Source organism: Polypterus senegalus, chromosome 4, assembly GCF_016835505.1.
Source record: "Polypterus senegalus isolate Bchr_013 chromosome 4, ASM1683550v1, whole genome shotgun sequence".
NCBI classification, from domain to species: Eukaryota; Metazoa; Chordata; class Cladistia; order Polypteriformes; family Polypteridae; genus Polypterus; species Polypterus senegalus.
Genome location: NC_053157.1, coordinates 124,589,040 through 124,613,735, shown reverse-complemented (window position 1 = coordinate 124,613,735; position 24,696 = coordinate 124,589,040). Strand labels below are relative to the sequence as shown.

The following is a 24,696-nucleotide window of genomic DNA, read 5'->3' as shown; positions in this document are numbered from 1 at the left end:
TTGATCATGATTGAGAACATGTGGTAAAATATTAAAAATTGCTATCCATTACTGGTTTCCTATTCAACTTAACATATTTTGAAAGAAGAACACAAAAATATTAAGCCTATGTAGTGTATATAGTTAATAAACACTTTCCCCAAAAAGCTACTGGCTTGTAAAGCTGCTGAAATTGCTTGACAAAGGCTGGTCAACCCACAAAATTGAGAATGTTTTCAGTTCTTTGAATTTTTTTTATATTTATTTATTTTTGTGTTCATTCTTTTATAGGAGAAGGAGGTCCATGAAAAAAGAATTTCTCATCTCATTTACAGACCTGCTTAATCCAACTCATTGCCTTTGGGGATGGAGCCTATCCTCGCAGTGCTAGGTGCGAGGCAGGAAACACCTGTGGACAGGATCCTGGTCTGACGCAAGGCCAACTTACACATGTATGCCCACAGGGGCCAGTTTGAAATTTCCAATTAACCTAACCTGCTCGTCTTTGGAGATTTGGGTGGAAAATGGAAGTACCTGGATGAAAACCCAGGCAGACAGAGAGAATTTGAAAATGCCACACAGACAACATTTGGATAAGGACACCACGCGACTCAAAAAATAAGGTCTGATTCACAATTTAAGTTTTCCTTCATTTCCACCCAATGGAACTCTTAAATATGGAAAAAGAGATATGAAAAAAGGATGAATACATTTTCAAGGCATTGTACAATGTTGTATATTAAACATGTAGAGAAGTCGTTCCATATTGTCCAAATGTGCAAATGAATCCTAGTTAGTGTAAGCAAGTGAAATAAATGAAATGAAAAGCATCATAAACAGATAAAAATAATTAAAAAGAGTATTAAAAGCAGAAGATCACAAGTAACATTTTACTTTATGGTTTCATCTGTTTTTGCTACACTGACTCCATGTTTATTAATAGGGAAACTGGATACGAATAAATATATTTAAAGTGTGCCAGCTTTACCTTGTAATTAAATTTGTGTGGATTTTCTTTTACAAAGCATAGACTTATCCACTCATCCATCTGTTTCATAGCCCCAACAGTTTTAGAAACTAGGCAGAAACAACTGCAGCGTTATAGACTTATGATCAAATTAAACACTATCACTATGTGCTCAGACCTCCCATTTTGGATCAATCTCTGCATATATTGCTAAAGCAGCACTATGACTTAGCATGGATAAGCTGTTCAGTAAAAAAATGAATGAATACAAAGTGTAGCTTTTGTCTTCTAAATAAGATTACTAATATGCTACTTTAAATTGGTCTGTGCTTTTTGAAGTGCCATATTAACATTTCATATGTGAAGGCCTTTTAACAAAAAAAAAAATGCATTACTTACATTGTTGCTGGTGTCTTAGGGTGTTAGTGTAAACACCTTACCTTAGTGTTGAAAAACCCTCAAACCAAACACCAACATACCTAATATAAATTTGTTTAATATGCAATATGTAACTAACCTGACACCAGAGCTACTAAAGGCTATGTCCTTACAAATGTTTTCATTTTTCTTTCAAGTCCCATTATGTTTGTCGTTCCTGGGAATCTCCCACATTGCTGTTTTTTTTTGCTATACTGTCTCAAAATTTCTTTCTCATTTGAACTTCATCAAGGAAACACAAATGGACACTGGGAAAGCATGTAGACACCACATAAGCCACAAACCAATCCAGATCCCAGGAGCTATGAGACAGCAGCCCTACCACAATGACACCCATCTCCAAAACCCGTAACCATGTGCATGCATAATACAGTAATAGTTTAAAGATAAAGATTAATGTCTACATCATTTACTGTTTAGTTGGCGGCTGTAAAGCAGGTAAGTGGCCATGCTTAGGTCATTTTGTTTGGGTTTGTTTGATTGAGGGCTGAGCTTGATTTATGGCCTGACAGTGAGGCTTTTAACTTCAATGAATCTTCATTTTTGGTGAGTTGCCACAACATTTCAAACAGGTATGCTTTTAGGGTGGATTTTACAGTGAATGCTTACCAAATAAAGCAACGCTTTGTCAGTGAGTGAAATTGTAAAAACCTTTTAGCACTCATAAAGGTTAAGATTCTGTAAGTCAGGTTGCCACTTACAAATTCCAAATGACAGCTTGGAACAAAATCATTTTTTAAAGATTTAATGTGAAATAAGAAAATGGGCCTTGCATCCATTAGTTTAAAAGGAAAAAGGGATTTATAAAATAAGTAACATTATCTCTCAAGTAGAAACAGAACAGAGAATGAGACGTATTAATAGTTTTGCTACATGGTTACTCTAGGTTGAAGGATTTCATATGCTGTTTACTATATATACTGTATATACTTTGATTATGTCTAAAACATTATGCTGTACACAACTACAAGTGTTTGGATTGGGTTCTGTTTAACAAGTTTTTTCTTTTCACTCCAGCAAGCTTAAAGATCACATTACAGTATTCAAAACACATTCCAATTAAAAATACAATCAATGCAATATTTCCAAAAGGGAGTTAAGCCACTGCTCCACTTCCTCAAGATGTTCCATGGAATAATGGAGCAAAACATCAGTGAAGGGTGATTCCCGGCTGACAACCCTGCAAATGGCCCCTTGGCACCATCGGAGGTGAATCAGGCAGCAATGTCCAGCAAGTAGCCAAAATCTTTGTTTATATTAAAATACATTATATCATAATCAACAATTAAAGCCCCAATATACAAGAATTCAATTTACATACTCTTTTTCTGCCACATTGTTTGACTACCAGGTACTTCCAATAACATAGACTGGACTCAAGATACTAATCCAGACAGATTTTTAGCTTTAGTACCCTTAAACATCTGACATATTAAAACACACCCTCATTCAGCTCAATGATAGATGGGATGGACATGTATTATCTCACATTTGTATAAAGAAAGTGAAGATTGCTGCCGATCCTATAAAAATTTCTAGCACTTTTCTGAACAGTGACACAGTAAATCAGGGTATAGTACCACTACCTCATGCATTCAATGCCTCCTGTGCCCAGTACTTGACCATGTAGAGTTTTCAAATTTTCCCCTGGTTTTCCACTAAGCACTGTACTTTTCTCCTACATTCCTAAAGACATGCTGGTTAGGTTGACTGGTGAATCCAGACTGGCCCTGTGTTACTCTGGGAGTTAACTGGAGTTTGAGACAGACGCCAGGTCCAGAGCTGATACCTGACTTATGCCTACTGCATTTTGTATAGGCTCTGCCCTCCCAAAACCCTGAATTAAATTCTACCAAAAAGTCCTTCTCCTTCATTATTGAACTTTATTAATTAAGGTCAGTGTTGTGTGGCCCAGAATTACAACAAAGCAAGATCTAGCACTAAATGGGGTACCAGTCTATCACAGAGTACACTGAAACACACACAGAAACAGGGCCATAGTGCCCTCCACTCCCTACTTTTCAGTTTAATTAATTCATTTGTAGGCTGTTTTGATCTTCTATGAATTTTGGCATAAAGTCTGTAAATTTAGTCAATTTCCTTTGTAATTTTTGAACTGCTGTGCACCCTGTGTAGGCTGGGATTGGCTCCAGCAGAACCCGTGACCCTATGTTAGGATATAGCCCTCTTAACCTGCAATTGCTGAGCGCTTTGAGTAGTGAGAAAAGCACTATATAAATGCAAAGAATTATTATTATTATTATAGCGGGTTGACTGACTGACTAATTCTCAGTGTCCTAAAAAACCAAAGCAAAAACAAAAAAAACAGTAGTAACAAGATAGATAGATAGATAGATAGATAGATAGATAGATAGATAGATAGATAGATAGATAGATAGATAGATAGATAGATAGATAGATAGATAGTTTTGTATGCTTGGCGGTAAACTTGAAAACAGTACTCCAAATAGTACAATGCAAAGCCTAGTCCTGTGATCTGTGACTGTGGATGATCTGCCGCCGTTCGCGTCTCCCTGTAGTTTAGCGCCTCCGCAGTCTCAGGGTGGGCGGGGTTTCCTCGCAGCTTTGCCATGGCTCTCAGTGCCGCGCCAGAGGTCAGCAGAGCTTAAGTTGTGGAAACTGGCGAGGTGCGCATCAGTTGGACACGCTCCGTTATTACTTATTATACGAATCACTGACATTTTTACAGGATACCCGGATATTTACTAAGTAAAGATTTACTGCAAAAGTGACTGAAGATGTCACCCTACAGTATATGTTGAGGAAAGAAGTTTTCTCGTAGGCTGCTCTTTGACTCGACTGCACACAAAACCGATTTTTCCTTCTTTCTTTCCAAGAAGCCAACCTATATGTATATACTTTTCATTTTAATTTTACACAATGGAACATCTGGACGAAAGCTTCATAAACATGACCTACTCATTGTGTGACTTCGGAATACAGAATGAGACCATTATCTGCATTCAAGAAAACGACACTCAACCTCCAGCAGCACTGCAATCGTCTCAAGGTACAGAAAAAAAGTTGGCTAGGTGCGAAACGCTTCATTCACGAATGTGCTTTGAACGTAATGGTAACTCTATAACGTAAGTCGGGTTTCAGCTTGCAGAATAAATGTGAAAAGGTGCGTACATTTTTGTGAAGAGTCGCTTCCATTCTTTTCTGAGTTCAGCCGGAAAAGCGAAACGCAGGTTAAACTACACACCTCAATTGCTCAACCGCGCCTTGTTGCCCTGCGGGAGCAAAGCAAACTGATTAAATAAAACTATGTTCATATTATTAAATAATACATCTGCAGGAATTCTCGAAAAACGAATTTATTTGTGTAGCATTCCAGAATACATTGCTTTTTTTTAAAAAAAAAAAACGGGCATATGTCATAAAGTTGTGCGCGGCATCTCACGATTGGTTTTCATTAAACTTCTTTTATTTTGCTTTTGCATTTCAGGTTTTTATTGGACAGTGAGGATCGTTTTATACAGCTTGATATTCCTGCTCAGTATAGTTGGAAATTCACTCATTATTGCTGTGCTGGTAAGAAACCGGCGCATGAGGACAGTAACAAATATATTCCTGCTGTCTTTAGCTGTGAGCGACTTGATGCTCTGTCTCTTCTGTATGCCCCTCAACCTAATCCCCAATCTGATGCAAGATTTCCGATTTGGTAGCAGCGTCTGCAAACTTGCCACCTACTTCATGGGTGAGTCTGCCTAATGTTTTTGAGATCAATTGCATATCATATACCAGTACATAAGGAAATGGTTTTGATAACATAAGATGATTAAAGTATCACTTTAGGCACACTTTAAGACCTCAAGAAATTAGTCTGTTCTTGTTTGTAATTTATGTAGCTGTAAGTTATCTTCAGATATTACTCAATATTATTTGTACCCCAGCCTAATGAAGGAAGTTGTTATTTCATGGACTCATTGTTGTTGGGATCAATGTAGAGATCACAAACCTAATTTTGTTCAATTTTTGTTAGAATGTGTGTAACATTTATATATGTTACATGGGTTTTTTTTTTACTAGGTTTCTAACATTTTCATCATCATTTTTATTATGCTTTGCAAGTTGTTTTGATTATTTTGTGCATCATTTACTAGTGAGGACATTAGTGGGTCTGACACTAAGATAATTGCAGCCTTTCAGCATTCAGTGTCATTTGTCTAGGTCTTTGCTCAGCTTGTTGTTAAAGAGTCATCATTAGGATACAATTAACTAAGGGAGCAAACTACACAGAAAAAGGGGACTCAATAGGAAAATAACAAAAGAGAGCTGAGAATATAAAACTATTATCAAAAATACAAATACTCCTAAATGTCTTATAAATGCAAAAAGTGCACTGCTGTACTTTTCTGAAAGCAGAGTAAGACGAGACAAAAAGAGCAGCTAATTAAAAGAGATCGATTAAAGGAAAACGGCTCCCTCATTGTTGGAACATGCTGCAACAGGGGGTCAAAGTTTAGGAATAACTTCTTTAAAATTCAATTGTAAGTTTTGTTTCAGGGGTTAAAAAAAAAAGCTAAACTGAGACTAGAGTTTTACACAGCAAATCAATCAGTATTAAAAGAACAAACCCTGTAGGCCTAAAATGTCACACGTTTCAAGTGTTTATATACTATATCTCCATACTGGAAAGTGTAAAATCAACACCTTTGAAAAAGTTACATTTTTCACAATACTAAAATATCATTTATTCAGCACTGAGTATTGTAGATATAGTGATGTAAAACAACCCACTTAATTCATAGTTGGGTCATGAGGGGCTGTGGGTTCAAGGTAGGAAACAACCCTGGACAGGGGACAAGCCCATTGCAGGGCCCACTCATGCACAAACTCACTGTACCGATTGAAAAATTCCATTTCACATAACACCTCTAGAATTGTGGGAGGAAAAACTAGGGTACCCTGATGGAACCCCTGGCTGGCACAAGAAGAACATTGTTACATCTGTCTGCACCTGCACTCATTCAAAATCATTAGATAGATAGATACTTTATTAATCCCAAGGGGAAATTCACATACTTTAGCATACTGATAAAGAACAATATCAAATTAAAGAGTGATAACAATGAAGGTATAACAGACAGACAATAATTTTGTATAATATTAACATTTACCCCCCTGGGTGGAATTGAAGAGTCGCATAGTGTGGGGGAGGAACAATTTCCTCATTCTGTCAGTGGAGCAGGACAGTGACAGCAGTCTGTCGCTGAAGCTACTCCTCTGTCTGGAGATGATCCTGTTCAGTGGATGCAGTTGAGTTTCATCTATTGACAGGAGCCTGCTCAGTGCCCGTCGCTCTGCCACGGATGTCAAACTGTCCAACTCTGTGTTTACAATAGAGCCTGCCTTCCTCACTAGTTTGTCCAGGCGTGAGGCATCCCTCTTCTTTATGCTGCCCCCCCCAGCACACCACCGCATAGAAGAGAGCACTCACCACAACCGTCTGATAGAACATCTGCAGTATCTTATTGCAGATGTTGAAGGACGCCAGCCTTCTAAGGAAATATAGTCGGCTCTGTCCTTTCTTACACAGAGTATCAGTATTGGCAGTCCAGTTCAATTTATCATCCAGCTGCACTCTCAGGTATTTATAGGTCTGCACTCTCTGCACACAGTCACTTCTGATGATCACAGGGTCCATGAGGGGCCTGGGCCTCCTAAAATACACCACCAGCTCCTTGATTTTGCTGGTGTTCATTTGTAGGTGGTTTGAGTCGCACCATTTAACAAAGTCCTTGATTAATTTCCTATACTCCTTCTCCTGCCCACTCCTGATGCAGCCCACGATAGCAGTGTCGTCTGCAAACTTTTGCACGTGGCAGGACTTCGAGTTGTATTGAAAGTCCGTTGTATATAGGCTGAACAGGACCGGAGAAAGTATAGTCCCCAGCGGCGCTCCTGTGTTGCTGACCACAATGTCAGACCTGCAGTTCCCGAGACGCACATACTGAGGTCTGTCTTTAAGATAGTCCACGATCCATGCCACCAGGTATGAATCTACTTCCATCTCTGTCAGCTTATCCCTAAGGAGCAGAGGTTGGATGCTGTTGAAGGCGCTAGAGAAGTCCAGAAACATAATTCTTACAGCACCACTGCTTCTGTGTGAGTGGGAGAGGGATCGGTGTAGCATATATAAATAAAAATAAATTTAACTGAACTAAATCAAATCAACCCAACCTTAAATATTTGTTGAATGTGGGAGGATAACTAGTATATCCTGATAAAAATCTCGGTAGAAAAAGGGTCAATGGGCAAACTCCACACAAACAACATCCAGACACAGGATTCAAACCCAGGACACTGGATCTGTTAATGAGCAGTGCTATCCACTGACTGTGTCATATTTAGTGTATAATGTGACAATACATTTAGTGTGACAGTAATGTTGTAGAAATGGAATATTGCACTGTCTGGTGTACAAAAGCATTTCTTAGAAGTTACCCTAACTCTATTTTTAAATCTGATTAAAATAGTTTTAAACTATGTAACCACCAGAAGAAACAGTTTACAGAGTGACATTACACTTGTATGAAAATGTCTCAGCTTAATTTGAACTTCATACAACAGTCTTGAGGAAAATAATTAAGATAATTTAATTAGCTTAAAATGTCTAAAGTAACCCAAATGATATCAATACATTAAACCTCCACACGCCACATAATAGAAACTGTAATTTCAGTGAGCAATCAAAGTAATACTGCTGTAGTTCTTGAAAGTGGAAATTACACTAGAATGTTTATTCACTCACTTGCAAATAAAATAACATCTAGTGTAAAGTGTGACAAATCAGTTCTCAGAAGTTAGATCTGTACTTCAACACTAAGGTTTTAACTCTTGGAAATTTGCTGTGTAGTTTATTTTAGTTTCACTGCACCTGCACTAATATCTAACTAGATATGCAATGTAGTATTTGGTGATAAGGCACCTGCTGAACATTTCCTGAGCTTTTTAAAAATGTTTGACATTACAGTGGAGTCACTGTACTATGCACTCTGTCTCAGATTGCATTACAAGCCCCAGCCAGGCAATGATGAAATGTTCATGTCTGTTTCTTTAATCGGGCCATTCTGGCACAGAAGTGTACATATAGCTTGGACTTTTATTTTGGGTAAGGCTGCTGAGAACTGTTAGGGTCCACTGTTAAGACAGGATGGTTTTACCCACTCTTCTAACTCTAAAATTACACTCACCTAAAGGATTATTATGAACACCAGTTCAATTTCTCATTAATGCAATTCTCTAATCAACCAATCACATGGCAGTTGCTTCAATGCATTTAGGGGTGTGGTCCTGGTCAAGACAATCTCCTGAACTCCAAACTGAATGTCAGAATGGGAAAGAAAGGTGATTTAAGCAATTTTGAGCGTGGCATGGTTGTTGGTGCCAGATGGGCCGGTCTGAGTATTTCACAATCTGCTCAGTTACTGGGATTTTCACGCACAACCATTTCTAGGGTTTACAAAGAAGTGTGAAAAGGGAAAAACATCCAGTATGCGGCAGTCCTGTGGGCGAAAATGCCTTGTTGATGCTAGAGGTCAGAGGAGAATGGGCCGACTGATTCAAGCTGATAGAAGAGCAACTTTGACTGAAATAACCACTTGTTACAACCGAGGTATGCAGCAAAGCATTTGTGATGCCACAACACGCACAACCTTGAGGCGGATGGGCTACAACAGCAGAAGACCCTACCGGGTACCACTCATCTCCACTACAAATAGAAAAAAGAGGCTACAATTTGCACGAGCTCACCAAAATTGGACAGTTGAAGACTGGAAAAATGTTGCCTGGTCTGATGAGTCTCGATTTATGTTGAGACATTCAAATGGTAGAGTCAGAATTTGGCTCAGAACAGAACAGAATGAGAACATGGATCCATCATGCCTTGTTACCACTGTTCAGGCTGGTGGTGGTGGTGTAATGATGTGGGGGATGTTTTCTTGGCACACTTTAGGCCCCTTAGTGCCAATTGGGCATCGTTTAAATGCCACGGGCTACCTGAGCATTGTTTCTGACCATGTCCATCCCTTCATGACCACCGTGTACCCATCCTCTAATGGCTACTTCCAGCAGGATAATGCACCATGTCACAAAGCTCGAATCATTTCAAATTGGTTTCTTGAACATGACAATGAGTTCACTGTACTAAAATGGCCCCCACAGTCACCAGATCTCAACCCAATAGAGCATCTTTGGGATGTGGTGGAACGGGAGCTTCGTGCCCTGGATGTGCATCTCACAAATCTCCATCAACTGCAAGATGCTATCCTATCAATATGGGCCAACATTTCTAAAGAATGCTTTCAGCACCTTGTTGAATCAATGCCACGTAGAATTAAGGCAGTTCTGAAGGCGAAAGGGGGTCAAACACCGTATTAGTATGGTGTTCCTAATAATCCTTTAGGTGAGTGTATGTGTTCTTTTTGTGTGACTTCTCCACAGTCTCCAAATTTAATGGGCATGTGTGTTTCCTGTAACATGGACATTGTACATTTACAGTTGATATAACATACTCTTTTATGCTTACACAGTATTTAGTTCAACTCAGTCTGTTTTTGTGTGGCACTACTTACCAACTATACACTCAGAGCTCTTACATAAATGTACAATCGTAATATAACAGATACTGTAATAAGTAACACCTCCCAATGAATAATGAACCAAGCAACTGTGACAATGTACTGTATGAAAAAAACATATTTTGAGTTTTCTAAAGAAAGAAAATTAAGCTGTAACTTGAAAGCAATACAGGACTAAGGCATAAGACCTTATGAGCTCAAAATAAAAAATATTTCTCTACCATCTGTTTCTACATTCTCTTATATTTTTGAGGCACTCTGTAGCTTTCATGACAAAATTTTGAACAATTGAATATCATTTGCAAAGGTTATATATGCATCCCTGTATTTGGCAACTATATGAATTAAACCAAGTATACAGTACATCTTTTCAACGATGCACACTTGCACAATGTCTAACATTTGTACTTTTGATGCTTTCACATTGCTATACTCTCATCTCTGCTCAAGAGGAATTTTCACCTCCTCATCTGCCGACAGTCTTCATAGTCATCTAGACATGATTTTTGATATTTTTTTTTGATTGATTTTTTTACCATGGCATTTTTACAATCATTCATAGAACTCCCAGAGTCAATCTTTGCACTTTTCCCGTGGCCACAGATATCTTCTGCAGTCCTCAGCCTTTGTTCAGGGGTGAGACAAGTCCCAGAATCACTGACACACTAAAATGGGTAATTGGGAGCCTTTTAAAGCATAATGTGTCTCTCTGCTGCCATCTATAAGACTGGGGCACATCTAGCATGTTACCATCTATTCCTCCCATCCTTCCTCTAGATTACCATCCAAGGTGTGTTTAACTCTGGGGTTTTATGTACCATCCCCTAGCAACATCCTTCAGTCAACACTTTTAACCTCTGCCTTATAGTGTCCTGAAAGCACATACCACTTCTCCCATCTCACTTGTGTCCTTATTATTAATTTTTTTCAAAGTCAGTTTTATATTGCGTTGGTAGCCCAGTTCACAAGGGCCACTGCTGTGAATAATTTTGCAGTTAGTGTAAAAGTGTAGCTCTGGTCGATTCCATGTTCTCCTTTACTTTACATATGTATAATAATTTTACAGAAATGTCTACACATTTTTAATACTTAAATTCTTAAAGCAACAAAAAACAATGGAGAAGAGAAAAACAAAATTCTACTCCCAGATATCACCTCTCTTTATTTGTATGATGTCTTAGCTCCACTGGGTGCTCTGCAATACACTATAGTTCAGGAATCTTTGATGTTTCCAGCAGCATTCTGTGAAGGTCTCACAATGAGTCTATTGTTGCCAACATCATAGCCCTGCCAAGATTCTGTTCCACGATGAGGAAAGGTACCTTTATCAAAATGGTTTTAGCAATAAGTAACATTATATACTGTATGTTTCAAAGTCCTGGCACACACACAAGTGTGGGAATGGGACAGTATCAACCTGGTGGGACAACACACAGAAGTGCCATGTGGAAGTTTAGAACTCATCTCATCTGCACAGCAAGGGCAGAGATCTTACTTCAACCTCTAGATGATATTCCTACTTTGTAATCTGAAGGTGCCTGAGCAGAGACAATGAGTGTGATAATTAAACTGATTTGGCTCTTTTACTATGTCTTGGTAAAAATTACTATGTGTCTGGTCATAGGCACTACAGTAAATGATTTAATCAGCTGTGACTTTTATGTATTTTTTTTATATCTGTTGCTCCAGAGTCCTGGGTTAATAATCTTATACAGTCTATTTTGGTTTAGCGTTTACATGCTTTCCTCATGTCTAAGTGGCTTTTAATGTAATTTTTACATAAGCAAATAAACATCGATGAAATAACCATAAGCCACAGTCTGGACAAGTACTAAAAGTCTCTGTCCAACTCAGACTATACCCCACAAATAAATAGTGTCACAATAAATGGTTAATCCCATTATTACAGTTTTATGAGAACACTGTACAGACTACAGCAGGTGTGTAAACATGCAAGTATAGGTTAATTTCATATCAGCTGTGAAAAAACATATAAAAAATGAAATATAGATAAAGCTATTAGTGATATTTACCTGTATATATTTTAATTCATTTTGTTGTGTTCTTTTGGTGTTAAGGATGAGCTATTTACAATCATAAAATCAAAAACGAAATATACTGAAGTATACACACTTGGCTGTTGGTTATACAGTAATTGACAAGTGATTCAAATAGGTATGATGTTTTATATTCACTTTGTTAATAGGACTTTTGGTTTAAGGTGGCATGGTGGCTTAGTGGTTAGTGCTCGGTTTGAATAGGTAGCAGGGTTACACTGCATTACATTAAATTAACAAGATTCTTACAGTATGAAACAGCACTGTTTTGTTCTGTTGCTCCTGTAGCCCTTTGTCTTCTGCTGGCTGCCTGAAGATCATTTGTTTGTAAGTGCAGTGTGGTGGTTTGTGATAAATATGTGCTGTATGCATTCTCAGATGTTCCTCTCTACATTATATTTTCCGTAGTTTTGAAGCCAGTCTACTGAGACTTCAATATATGATGAAATAAAAAATAATCTTTTCATCTGTCCTTGGTGGAGAAAGTATACCTTGCTCCCAGCAGTTTGATTTTGTCTCAGTGATTTTTCTTCTTTGCACATTTTTCGGCAGTCCGTTGTAGACACATACTATATGATGTCAGTAGACTATAACTGTAGACAGACATCACTCTTTAAATTTAATCCTGATGCTCAGGAGTTGGCAGTCCATTCCTATCCTATGCTGAAACTTAACTCTGTTACTTCTTTACTCTTAACATTGTACAGTATTTACAAGTTCACTTATGTTAAAAAAGAAATAAGAAAATCAAACCACTTATGAATGCCCATAGTCAGACAAAACACTTTCTGCTTCTTAGATGTGTATTTTCTTGTTTTCCTTTAAAAAAACAAGATCACACAATAAATTGGTGAAAGAAAGCTGTTTGTAACAAGCAGAGATCAATATCAGTAAATGTGGAACATTTTTCACAGCAACTAAGCCTGTCATTATTAAACACACACCCAGGTCATTAACACTAAAACAAACGGAGAAAGCAAGCGTAAAAAGTATAACAACTTAATTAAATACAGTGTTTGTGGGTGCATTAAAATTGCAAGCTAAACAAGAAGTATTCTTACTCTGATACCCTGTCAAAAAGAGCACTGAAATCTGCAGATCTAATGACATAAAAAATTAAAAGTATCAAATATCAAAGTCATTTCTAAGTGATAATGTACATAACTTGCTTTATCTGATCTACTATACCAGCATATCTTTCTCTATGGTATCATTCTATGGGCTTAAGGAGAGTAACAGAACTAACCAAGGTATTAATTTGTTTGACCCATGTCAGCTAGATTGCGATGTTGAATGGTACATTAAGCTTAGTGCGCCTTCAAAATCTTCAGAGATTCAAACTTTAAAATACACATTTAATGGGCCATACCTAAATAAACAACCCCTTTGAATGATTTTCACATTACATTGTTGACACTAGGTTATACTTCTCTTAATACAACCTACTAAGCTAATGTGCAAACAAAAAAATGAACACAGATAAATACATTAAAATGGAAATGTTTTAATTGTGTAAGTATTCAACCCTCTTTTAACTCTGTGTTAATTCAGGTGCAACTAAGTACCTTGTCTGTTGGCTTGTGCCATTAATATGTCATAATGTGTAGATTAAAAAAAACAAAAAAAAAACTAATTTTATCATAACAATCTAAAACTCCACCTGTGGTTACGTGAATTAGTTGAAATGTCAATATAAGAAAAACATGGGTTCTTCTTAGGCTTCATCTTAGAAGATTCAATGCAGTGATTCTTGTGACAAGTTGGGGTATCTGCTTTCATTCTATCATCCCAGATGGCTTCACAGGACTCTGATCAGGAGGAGGCGGCATGTCCGGTCACTAAGGAATGGGTGTAAAGGCGGTTCACTCTTCCAACTACTTGGAGGTCTATATTAATGACGGGTTGGACTGGTCTTGGAACATAGAGGAACTATATAAGGAAGGGCAGAGGAGACTCATTTTCTTCTTTTTCCTTAGGAGTTCTCCTGTCTGCTGCTGTCCATCTAGCATAACATTTTGAGATACAGTATGCTAAAACACTTTTGATGGTTGAGTGGTAGAAGGTCAACAGCAGCTTCTCCTTTGTTTCCATTTTCTAGAGAAGTCTAAAGAAGTTGCAGTTGTTGCTGGGAGAGGTGGAAGTCTTTTCCAGCATTAAAAAAGAAATTCTGGCTGTGGAAGTTGTAGGTGAAGAAAAAGTCAGTGGTTTATAGAGTTAAAGAACACAGTTTGTGAGGGTATGAAAGTCCATCTAACATTGCATACAATCAGGTCAAATTTATAAAACAAATGACTTCAAGTCAAACTAGAAAGAAACAAACATCAGAAAGTTAAAAAAAAGAAAGCAGCAACAAAAAAGAGACAAAACAGAATTCAGCCCCCACCTAAGAGAAAGAGAGGAGAGTCAAGAGCATGGGCAAAAATATAAAAAAGATGGAAAAAAGGGAACATTTCCTTTTTCCGAATATGAATGCTTATTTTAAAATTCTATTAATTAAGTCTTGCCATATTTAAAAAAGTTTTGAACAGACCTTCTTAAGGAGAATTAGATTTTATACAACTTCAAATAGTATAGAACATCAGTTATCCTCTGGCTAAAAAAAAAATGTGGGTTGGAATTCTTCTAGTTAAGCAGTAGTGGTCTATGTGCTAGTAGTGTGATGTTGGCTATTACAATCAGTCTGTCCTTCTGCACTTTAAACCCATGTGGGAGTACACGACACACAGCTGTGAATGGTTTAGGTATGTTTGTGACACCAAGGTTGTTTAATAAGCATTCAAGGATTTTTTGTTCAAATGATAATTTAGTGCACTCCCAAAAACTTGTGGCCCAGTGAGGCTGAAGCTAGACTGCGATGGTTATACTTGCAGGCTGGATCTTTCCCAGGATACATTTTCGAAATTTTAAATGAGTAAATGTGATTGATGAAAGATTTTAAGTTGAGTTATTAAATGCTTTGCGCATATAGAGCTAGAATGTATTTTGGGAATGATTGAATTCCAGAAAATGACATTAATTGAAGGATTCTTTTCCCACTGTACCATAGGATTCTTGAAGGGAAAATTGTTTGGGATGTTTTTTTATGTATTGTTGAAATGCTGCCATAAATATAGTTAAAACTGTCAAGAGTGTGTTCGCCTTTAAAACAATGATTCTAGTTATTATTCTTGTGTTTGGTATGTTTTTTGGTGCATGTAATAATTAGGTTAACAATTTATTTACAGTTATATAATAGCAATGACAACCATTATCAGTCACATGGACAAAGCCTATGTCTTGTAATGGCTTATACTGAAATGTGTTCAAATATTTTTATTAATTTAAAAATCAGATGTAACTTAGTAATAAAGAAATGAAACATAGGACTTTATTTTGTTACTTTGACTCAGATGTTTGGCTCCTTTTTGAAAAAAAGATGCTAATTTCTCTCAGTGATTTTTTAGAGTGAGCCCTTTAGCCTAGTATTTTGCTGTGTGCAGTTAAGTGATCTGAAAGTCCTTTATCTTGTGATCACTATGAAAACCTGTGAGTGGAACAGTAGCCTGATAACTTGAGAAATAGTTTTCAGCTATCCTCTCCACCACGTGTAATTAAAATCTGCATTTTTTGTGGATTTTTTTACTTTGTTGAATTTTTTTAATGTTATTTTTTCAAAACGTTTTTTACCCTGAATAATAATCAGGAGGACAATCTCTTCAATCCTGTGTATATTAATTCTATTTAAATTCTATAGTCTTACATGCAGCTAGTATGTAACCTCATGTTATGTAATCTCTGATCCACATGTTATGTTAATTGAAGAATCTAAGATGGCCTGATATGAATTAGTTGGGCTAGTTCTGTAAGTGGGCCTCGCAGTGGACTGGCACTATGCTCCAGGGTTTAGTCTCTAATTAGTGTTTGATTCAGTGGATAACCCATAACCATAAACTTAGATCAAGTGGGTTCACTAAATAGATGAAATGTAAGCCTTGAAAGCCATAAAACTAGTATGGGTAAAAAATGTATAGTGTAAAACAATTGAAGAATCTTACAATTAAATTTAGTAATTACATGTAAAATATTTTAAGAATTACAGGATTTGAATTTAATTAAACATTTACTGATTCTTTTACAAACATATTTAGAAAACATACTTAAATATGCAGTTTAAATCAAATGCTGTGATTTATCTATAAATCTCATCTTATCTTTATACATTGTGAACGCTGGCCGGACACACACAGACGGACAACATATTGTTCACCCACACACCGTTTATTTACAATATATACAATTCAGCACCAATTCCCCCCAAGTCCAGGCCACACAATCCTGTGCCTCTCTTTCCTTTGACCGCCTCCCGTCCTCTCTCCACCCGACTTCCACTTCCGACCCGAAGGGCGGCGGCCCACTATATAATGCTCCCGGATGAGCCTCAGGTGTTCCCGGCATTCCCTCCTTAGCCATGCCCCAGCGTGGTGGAAGTGGCGGCTGTCCTCCTGGCAACTCTCCGGGCACCACATAAAGTCTTCCCCCCAGCACTTCCTGGTGTGGCGGAAGTGCTGGGCTCCAGGGACAATTAGGCACTGGGGCGCCGCCTGGCGGTGGCCACGGGTCCCCACAGGGCTGGGCTTCAAAGCCCCCTACCCGTGGTCCCCAACAGAACCAGGACGGACGCCCCCTCGCGGTCTGGAGGAGGCACAAGCCCTCCTCTCGTCCTCCTGGGCGCCCCGGCCAGGGACCACAACATATATACATAAATGGACAAAACAAATTTGTTAATAACTATAAAATAAATATATTGGTTTACTGACATGTTTTAGGACTGAAAATATCATCAGATTAAATTTGTTTTTGAAATCACAGCAGTTAAAAAAAAAAAAAGACAAAAAGCAAAAGTTTTCATATTCACATTGTTGTACAGATGCTACACATTTTGTATCCTGTGTGAAAGCTGGTCCCGGCACAGACAGACGGACATCATATTTTGCACCCAACACACTTTATTTACACTATTTACAATGACAAGTTCAAATCACGTGCACTCACAACCCCAGCGCCCTTGGCACTGAATCCCCCAAAGTCCAGGGCCCACAGTCTCTGTGCCTTTGTCCTGGCCGCCTCCTGTCCTCGCTCTCCAGCTCAGTCTGCTTCCTCCCGACTTCCACACATGACTGGAGGGAGGCGGCCCCTTAAATAAGGCTCCCGGATGAGCCCCAGGTGTTCCGTCCTTAGCCACGCCCAAGCGTGGCGGAAGTGTCGGCTGTCTTCCTGGCAGCTCTCCGGGTGCCACACAAAGTCTTCCCCCCGGCACTTCCTGGTGTGGCGGAAGTGCGGGCTCCGGATAATTAGGCACCGGGCGCCGCCTGGCGGTGGCCGCGGGTCCCTACAGGGCTGGGCTTCAAAGCCCTGTACCCGAGGCCCCTGCCTAACCAGGACGGACGCCCCCACTCTGTCTGGAGGAGGCACTCGCCCTCCTCCGGTCCTCAAGCGCCCCGGCGGGCTCCAGCCCGACCGGCAACCGCACGGGATAAACCGGCATCGGGGCGCCACCTGGCGGTGACCACGGGCCCCTACAGGGAAGGGCTTCCATGCCCTCAACCCGTGGCCCCCAACAGAGCCAGGACGGACGCCCCCTCGCGGTCTGGAGGAGGCACAAGCCCTCCTCACGTCCTCCTGGGCGTCCCGGCCGGGCTCCAGCCCCGGCCGGGGGCCACACCTGCTATTTCTTCGGGCCAATTATTTTGACCCACCATATACTATAGTGAATTTTACTTCCCATTTAGGGTAGTTTGTTCACAATCCATAAAAACAACCTAAATGTAATCATTTCAACTTGGAAATGCGAAGGCTTTTAGGAAAATGCCTTATGTTTATAAAATGCAAAAAAGTTTTCAGATTCACATTTTTGTACATTTATTAGATATTTTGAATACCACTGTGTCCTTCAGGTCAGTTTTGACACACAATATACTTTGATTGGGTTTTATTCTCCATACTTCCATTTTTACAGCTGATAAAAATATCCTAAATGTAATCTCTTCTAAAACTTAGGATCATAGGTACTACAGTTTAAGATTGTTAACCAATATAAAACTGGTTCAGGGTGAAAGATCTGACACCCAGTGTGCCTAAAAAGAGGTGGAAAATTTGGGTTAAAGAATATATTGCTTGTAAAAATTACAATACCTGGAAGTATTTAGAAAAACCAATAGAATTAAATAAGCAAAAAAGATGTTCATATCAATTTGTAGTATTGCAATACAAGCATGAATTTACAAAATGTTATATCATCTAATAACAGTTCTGTTCCATATTTTAAAAAACTAAAAGAGTGTGAAATGTTGAGTTTTAATGGCAAATTAAATACAGTACTGCCAATAATAACTAACAATAAATAGTGAGATAAAAATCATACAACAAAAGTAGACACAGTGATTGTTTGGAAACCTAACAGCCTATTTACAATGTATCTACATTATCTATTAAGTGGTTTACATACTAATTGAAAACTGTCATTTGTAGCAATCAATCAAAGATGTCGTTAGGATTGCTAATATAAAGTATTTTTTTTTGCTCTCAGTTTTTGCTCCAACATTACAGCTAATTCAAAACTGTTTTTCTTGTTTATTTTTGGTAAACCAAAGTTTATCTGAAATTCATCATGAAAAGATCTTTATTCAGCATCCAGACAAGAAGACTACTTATGGAGATGTTTTTGCACAAACATCTTGAAAATATTTTGGCAATAAGTAAATAATGTTGATTACGTAAATGTTTAAATTTATGTAGGCTGTAAGAATGTGTTTTTTTCACAAAAGAAAAGTGGAAAAGTTCAATTACAAAATCTAGAAATTAAAAAAGTAAAGAGTAAATGTCAGTGACATTTTTGTATTAATTTATTTATTAAAAAATATATAAGACTGGATTGGTGCCTGTTTTTGATAAAGAAAGCACTTGGTTTTTTACATAATACAGAGGAATTTATTTTCTAGAAACATCCTGAAACCAATCATACCTTCTTTGTTATTATCACTAATACTTTAAGAAACTATTTTAAACTGTGGGCTAAAGGTTAGTTTTAGTTTATGTTTTGTATTTAAGAACTGTTGTTTATTATTGAAATAGCTACTCTAGCTTTGTATGAAAACTGGTGAGCATGTAGTCAGAGCTGGCTAATTCTTTGGATCCAGTTCGTTAACTTAAACTTTAAATGTTTGTAAGGGAGCTGTTGATGGAGACAGAGAGAGAGAGAGAGAGAGATGTGCAGCTATAAAGGAATGGTTGTAGGAATAGGCAGGGCTTGTGATGGGCTGATGAGTTTTCATTAAATTGGAATAAGCCCTTGGGCTCAGGACAATGATTGTCCTCATTTAAGTCCCACACTCCTCCATAAAGCTTGTTAATATGTATTGACAGTAGACACCTATTTCAATTTCTATTTCATTTCACTTTCAATGTTCATGTGAAATATTCTGAAATGTATTTGCTGCTAATTAATGGATTTAGAATCTAATAATTCAGTGATGCAGAACTAATGAGAGATTTTTACACAAAATAATGGCAATGAACTATACCTATAAATGTTCAACAGTTTTAGAATGAAAAATTACATAACTCTGCTGAGTCCTAGGCATCTGGCTATCCTTTTTTCAATAGAGAGTGTGAGGAGAAATGGATGGGATCAGAAAAAAGAGTGTTATCATCCAGCCTTCATAGCATACACAAGTGGATCACTTACGCTAGTTTGCACTCCTGCTTTATGTGTCTTACCTTATTGTGATTGCATTAGAAAAATGTGTTTCATTTATAAATGAGCACCTGTAAAAACTGCAGACTGTATATTTATTGTTTGGATTACCACCTTCTTCCTTATTCCTTGGTTTGGCAACAAAATAAATATCAAATATGAAAATAAAGCATTTATGCAAGTAACAATCAGACATTATAAGAAACTAAGTAAGAGATTGATCAGCAACAATGAACTGGTATTGGTAGGTGCCAACATAACAGAGTCTTGTTGACAAGCAGATTATTGTACTACACTGTATATAAGTTAATAGTTTAATGCCTCTGAAATAAAAACTACTTGCAAGTCTACTGGTTCAACCTTGAATGCTAAAATATTACTTGTTTATTGTGTCCAGACACCTCTGCTACTATTACCCGGTGTCTTGCAATAAATACTTACACATCTGCTATGATTGTTAGCAGATATGCAGTGTGACCAGAACAACAGGGCTGTGTTTTTACATGTTTTGAATTACTTATATGAAACATTGATAAAACCTTCATTCTCAGATTTTGATTTACTGTATCTTAATACATCTTTGTATAGTAGTATAATTGAACTCATATTTTGTGGGTTTTTTTGAGCAAGTATTTATTCACTTAAATAATAATGAGCAAAATAAATAGGTTTCTCATAAAATATATTAAAAATTGTTATAAGAAACAATAATAACAGCTAACAATAACAATAAATCCACTTCCTTTAACATCCCACCTCTGACTCCATCGACAAAATTTCCGAAGAAACCTATGGAGTGAAACAAAACCTGGATGTCAGGCCACATTAGGATAAAGATTTCATGGTAAGAAAGAGAGTGTGACAGCCATCATCTGCCTCAGGCCTCTCAAAAGTTTCACCAGAACACAAGATTCTGCAAAAAAGTGATCACTTTTTCACCATCATTGAGAGTTTTAGAAAAGCAGAATGAAGAATGATATTTGTCAGAACATAAAAGAAAGAGTGACAACAGGGTTCCTGCAAGATCCTTAGAGACACCTTTGCAGTTATTGTGCCTAGAAAGTCACCAAAAGCCCATCTTGACAGGCTCAGGGAGGAAATGAAACCACTGACCACTTGAAACAGGAGTACTAAGTTTGTGGCTATGTAGGTGCCATTTTGGGCAGCAATCTAGTTTTTTCAACTCTGTATCATAAAGTCAACATATAAGAGATGTGATGGACGGATGGCGTTTTAGTATGGCCAGGAAGTCCCTCAACAGAGAACAGGAAGAAAAGCAGCCTTTTCAGGGCACTACATCCCCCGGGACGCTAGATGGCAGCTCCCCTGGACAGAAATGGTTCCCCAGAACTCTCTCAGGGCAGAATGGGACATGGAGTCCGTTTCTTCAGCCTTGTTGGATGCCTTGGGTGCCGGCAGGGGGAGCTCACCAAGAACCTGGGGACTATTCCTGTTACACCAACCCAGAAGTACTTTGGAGTCACGAGGATGGAAGCCTGCAGTACTTCCGGAATACTTAAGGAAGGAATATGTGGTGTTTGGAAAAACCAGCAGGAGAGCCGGAGTTGGGAGGGAGTGTAACGGAGCTGCTGGGAGTGGAGGATTGTGTTTATTATTGTGATTATTGATTATTGGAAGAATTGTGGAGTGTGCCGTGTTTTGTGCACTTTATTGAAGAATATTATTAAAGAAATTATTCTTGGTGTTTTAAATGTGTGTCTTGGACATTTGTCTGGTGGTTTTCATGGGGCAACAGTGCCTCTAGCATCCACAGAGATTAATAGCTCCAAGTTGTTAGGAAGAGATGTTAGTTTTAGTTCTTTGAAGAGAAGGAGAAAAGAGAGAGATCTAGGAGTGGCAATATTGGATTTGAGGGCAATCTGATAAGGGGGATTAAGAGGAGGGGTCAACCAGCTCCAAATCAGACACAAGACAAAAGCCCAAAATTGCAACTGAAAATCTGTAAAGGGAAGTCATCCTTTTGCTCTATCACAAATCAGGGATTTAACATCCAGTTAGCATTTATTGGTGGGAGGAGTATTTTAAATTTTAACACTGGCCAGCCAGGGGTGGAAAGACAGTAGAATAGGCTATTATATAATAAGTGAATCTTCTGATAGTTAGAGATAATGCTATTTTAAATGGTATAAAGTTGTCAATAAAAATATTTAGGGCAGACTGCCACAGACATTGATGCACAGAATGTGCATTGAGTACAGGGCAGATTTTCTCCATTTCATTTTATATCCCAACAGACATTCGAAAGATTTAAATACCTTAAACATGTGGGAAAGATTGGAAGGAGCATTACCTAAGTAAAACAGTATAAAATTCCCTTCATTTTATGGCTTTTTTTGGGGGTAACTGTAATTGGGGTGATCAGTTTGTGATTATAATTGGGGTGATTAGTTTGTGGGAAACAACAGTAATGGCCAGAAGCTAAAGAGTCAGATTAAAAAAAAGAGGAAGAAGAAGGGGAGAGAGCGAGAGAAAGAAAGGGAGGGAGGGAAAGATCATATTGCCTGTTGATGGTCTGTTACATCTTACTCATCATTGTTGAATCCCCTAGAAAGAAATACCGTTTTTGGTACCCTAGAACCAGAAGTGGTTGTAATTTTAAAATCATTTTTTGAAAAACATATTGGAGTAAAGTTAAGATAATCCATCAAAGTTATTACATTTACTTAACCTAAACAAAAAATAAAGTAATGTATTGCATATTTCTACAAAATAGAATGAAATTTGTATATAATGATGATGAGTCAAGAGTTTTTTTTTGCTTCACTGCGTTTTAGTATAATTTGATGCATGTTACTTAAGACATGGGATTAAGGATTGTTTGCCTGACCTGGCTATATTTTGAAAAATGTTTAGCATTTTGGAAGCTTTTGTGCTCAAGTTAAGTAATACTGTTAGTCTTTGTGCTTAAGTAAAGAAAAATGTTTTTGAAGTGGAGTTTGGGTGTTTGTTTACCTGAAGTACTTAATGCAAACAAAAAAAAAATGATAAATGAGTTTAGTTTGTATCTGTATATGATTGCAGCTAGTTTGGTATTATTTTATGGTTTTTTGATAAAATGATTATTCGGTCTTTGATTGTCTCCATCATTTCTGAAGATAAAAACAAAAGAATCATATGTATAAGCCATTAGTATATGTTTGTATATACTCTTTTGTGATTTTTTCACTTAATTTAAAATATTTTACTACACTCTTCAGGGAAGGGACATTTCTCTCCTAAAGACTGTTAGGTACAATATACTTTATTTTCCTGATCCATGTAATTTACAGGTCAGGCAAGCTGCCGGACACAATTGCAGTGTGTATGTCCATCAATAAAATGAATAAGACCCCAGAATTTCCTTTTCTAGCACTAATGAACTTAAAACTTCTTTGTCAGGCAGAATAGTTGCTAAGAACGTGTCTTGGTGTTGCATCAGTAAACATAACAAGGTAAATACAAGTAACAACACAGTAGACAATACATGACACCATCACAATATTATATACAGCAGTAGTGAAAAATATATTGTACAAATAAAAGCAAGGTGGATGAATCTATGGTGTCCTGTTTGATGGACTGTCTGTCGGACAGACCGCAGTTTGTGAGACTCAAAGACTGTGTTTTTGATATGGATGTGAACAACACTGGAGCACCACAATAAACAGTCCTGTCTCCTTTTCTCTTTATTCTGTGCAATTTAGACTATAAATAAAACACCAGGTCATGTCACTTGCAGAAATTCTCAGGTGATTCTGCACTTATGGGGTGCATTGATAAAGGGAATAAGACAGATTATAGTGGTCAGGTTGAGAACTTTGTTTCTTGATAAAGAATTGTCTGCAACTTAACATTAGCAAATCCAAGGAACTGGTTATTGACTTTCTCTGCACCGAACAACATCTGTATCTGGTCACTATACAGGGAGTGGATGCAGAGACTGTGAACTCCTCTAAGTACTTGGATTCCACAGAGGAGCTATATAAGAAAGGACAGAGCAGGATCTTTTTCCTTAGGAGACTGTGTTCCTTTAATGTGGAAAGTGACATCCTTTACATCTTCTACAACTCTGTGATTTTCAGTGCAATTTCCTATGCTGTGGTGTGCTGGGCTGGTAACATCACTTCTAGAGAGGCCCACCTAATCAACAAACTAATTAAAAGTGTAGGCACAATTATTGGATGCACTCTGTACCACCTGGAGGGTGTAGCAAAGAATTAGAAATAAAACAAAACTGACTACCATTATGAACAATTCTGCACATCCTCTCTCTGACACACTAACACTGAGGACTTTCAGCCAATTAATTATTTAGCATAGGTGTGTCACGAAATGTTACGGGGGCTCTTGTATAACTCCTTCCAACAACATTATATCCTATAATTAGTTTTGCATTTTTAAAAGTATTAAGGTATCCCTTTTCTTTTGCAACTCCCTTCCCTTGACATTTTGTGGTAGATTTGCCATTATTAAAATTAATTAATTTTCTTACCTTAACTTTTTAACTGCCATGCTTTCTTTATTATCCCCATTGGGCACAGTCCAGTTTTGTAATTCCTGGCATACCTTTCTGTTCTGTCTTCAACTTAGATCTTTTCATAAGACTTGTAATGTTCATTTATTCTTTCAACTTTTTGCTCATCCTCTGTAAAACTTTGCAATTTCAGCATCTCCCTTATTGAAGCTTGTTGCTTTATTGTACATCATTTTGCGCAAGGCATCTTACAAACATTTACCCATTCAATCTATTTGGCATCATGACATCCACCCTGCAACCCCATTTTCATGCAACTCTAATTTTCTGTGCCTCCTACAGAAAAACCCAACTTTCAAAATGTTTAAATTCATCTATTACCTTTATCTGACCTGTCACAAGTGATTCACAAATTAAACTATCATTTTTGTTGAGCTAATGTC

The 24,696-nt window shown here is 37.7% G+C and overlaps 1 protein-coding gene across 2 annotated transcripts in view; it reads left to right on the top strand.

Moving 5' to 3' along the window:
- The first annotated feature begins 3,986 nt into the window (after positions 1-3,986).
- cckar (cholecystokinin A receptor) overlaps positions 3,987-24,696 on the top strand; it is a 103,237-nt gene continuing 82,527 nt past the window's right edge. The window contains exons 1-2 of one of the 2 annotated variants that reach the window (XM_039751258.1): positions 3,987-4,415; positions 4,854-5,105. In XM_039751258.1, the coding sequence (XP_039607192.1) occupies positions 4,286-4,415; positions 4,854-5,105 (382 nt within the window). In that variant the 5' untranslated portion in view covers positions 3,987-4,285. Of the gene's footprint in view, positions 4,438-4,853; positions 5,106-24,696 lie in introns of both variants that reach the window. The other variant, XM_039751259.1, reaches the window with a different exon arrangement.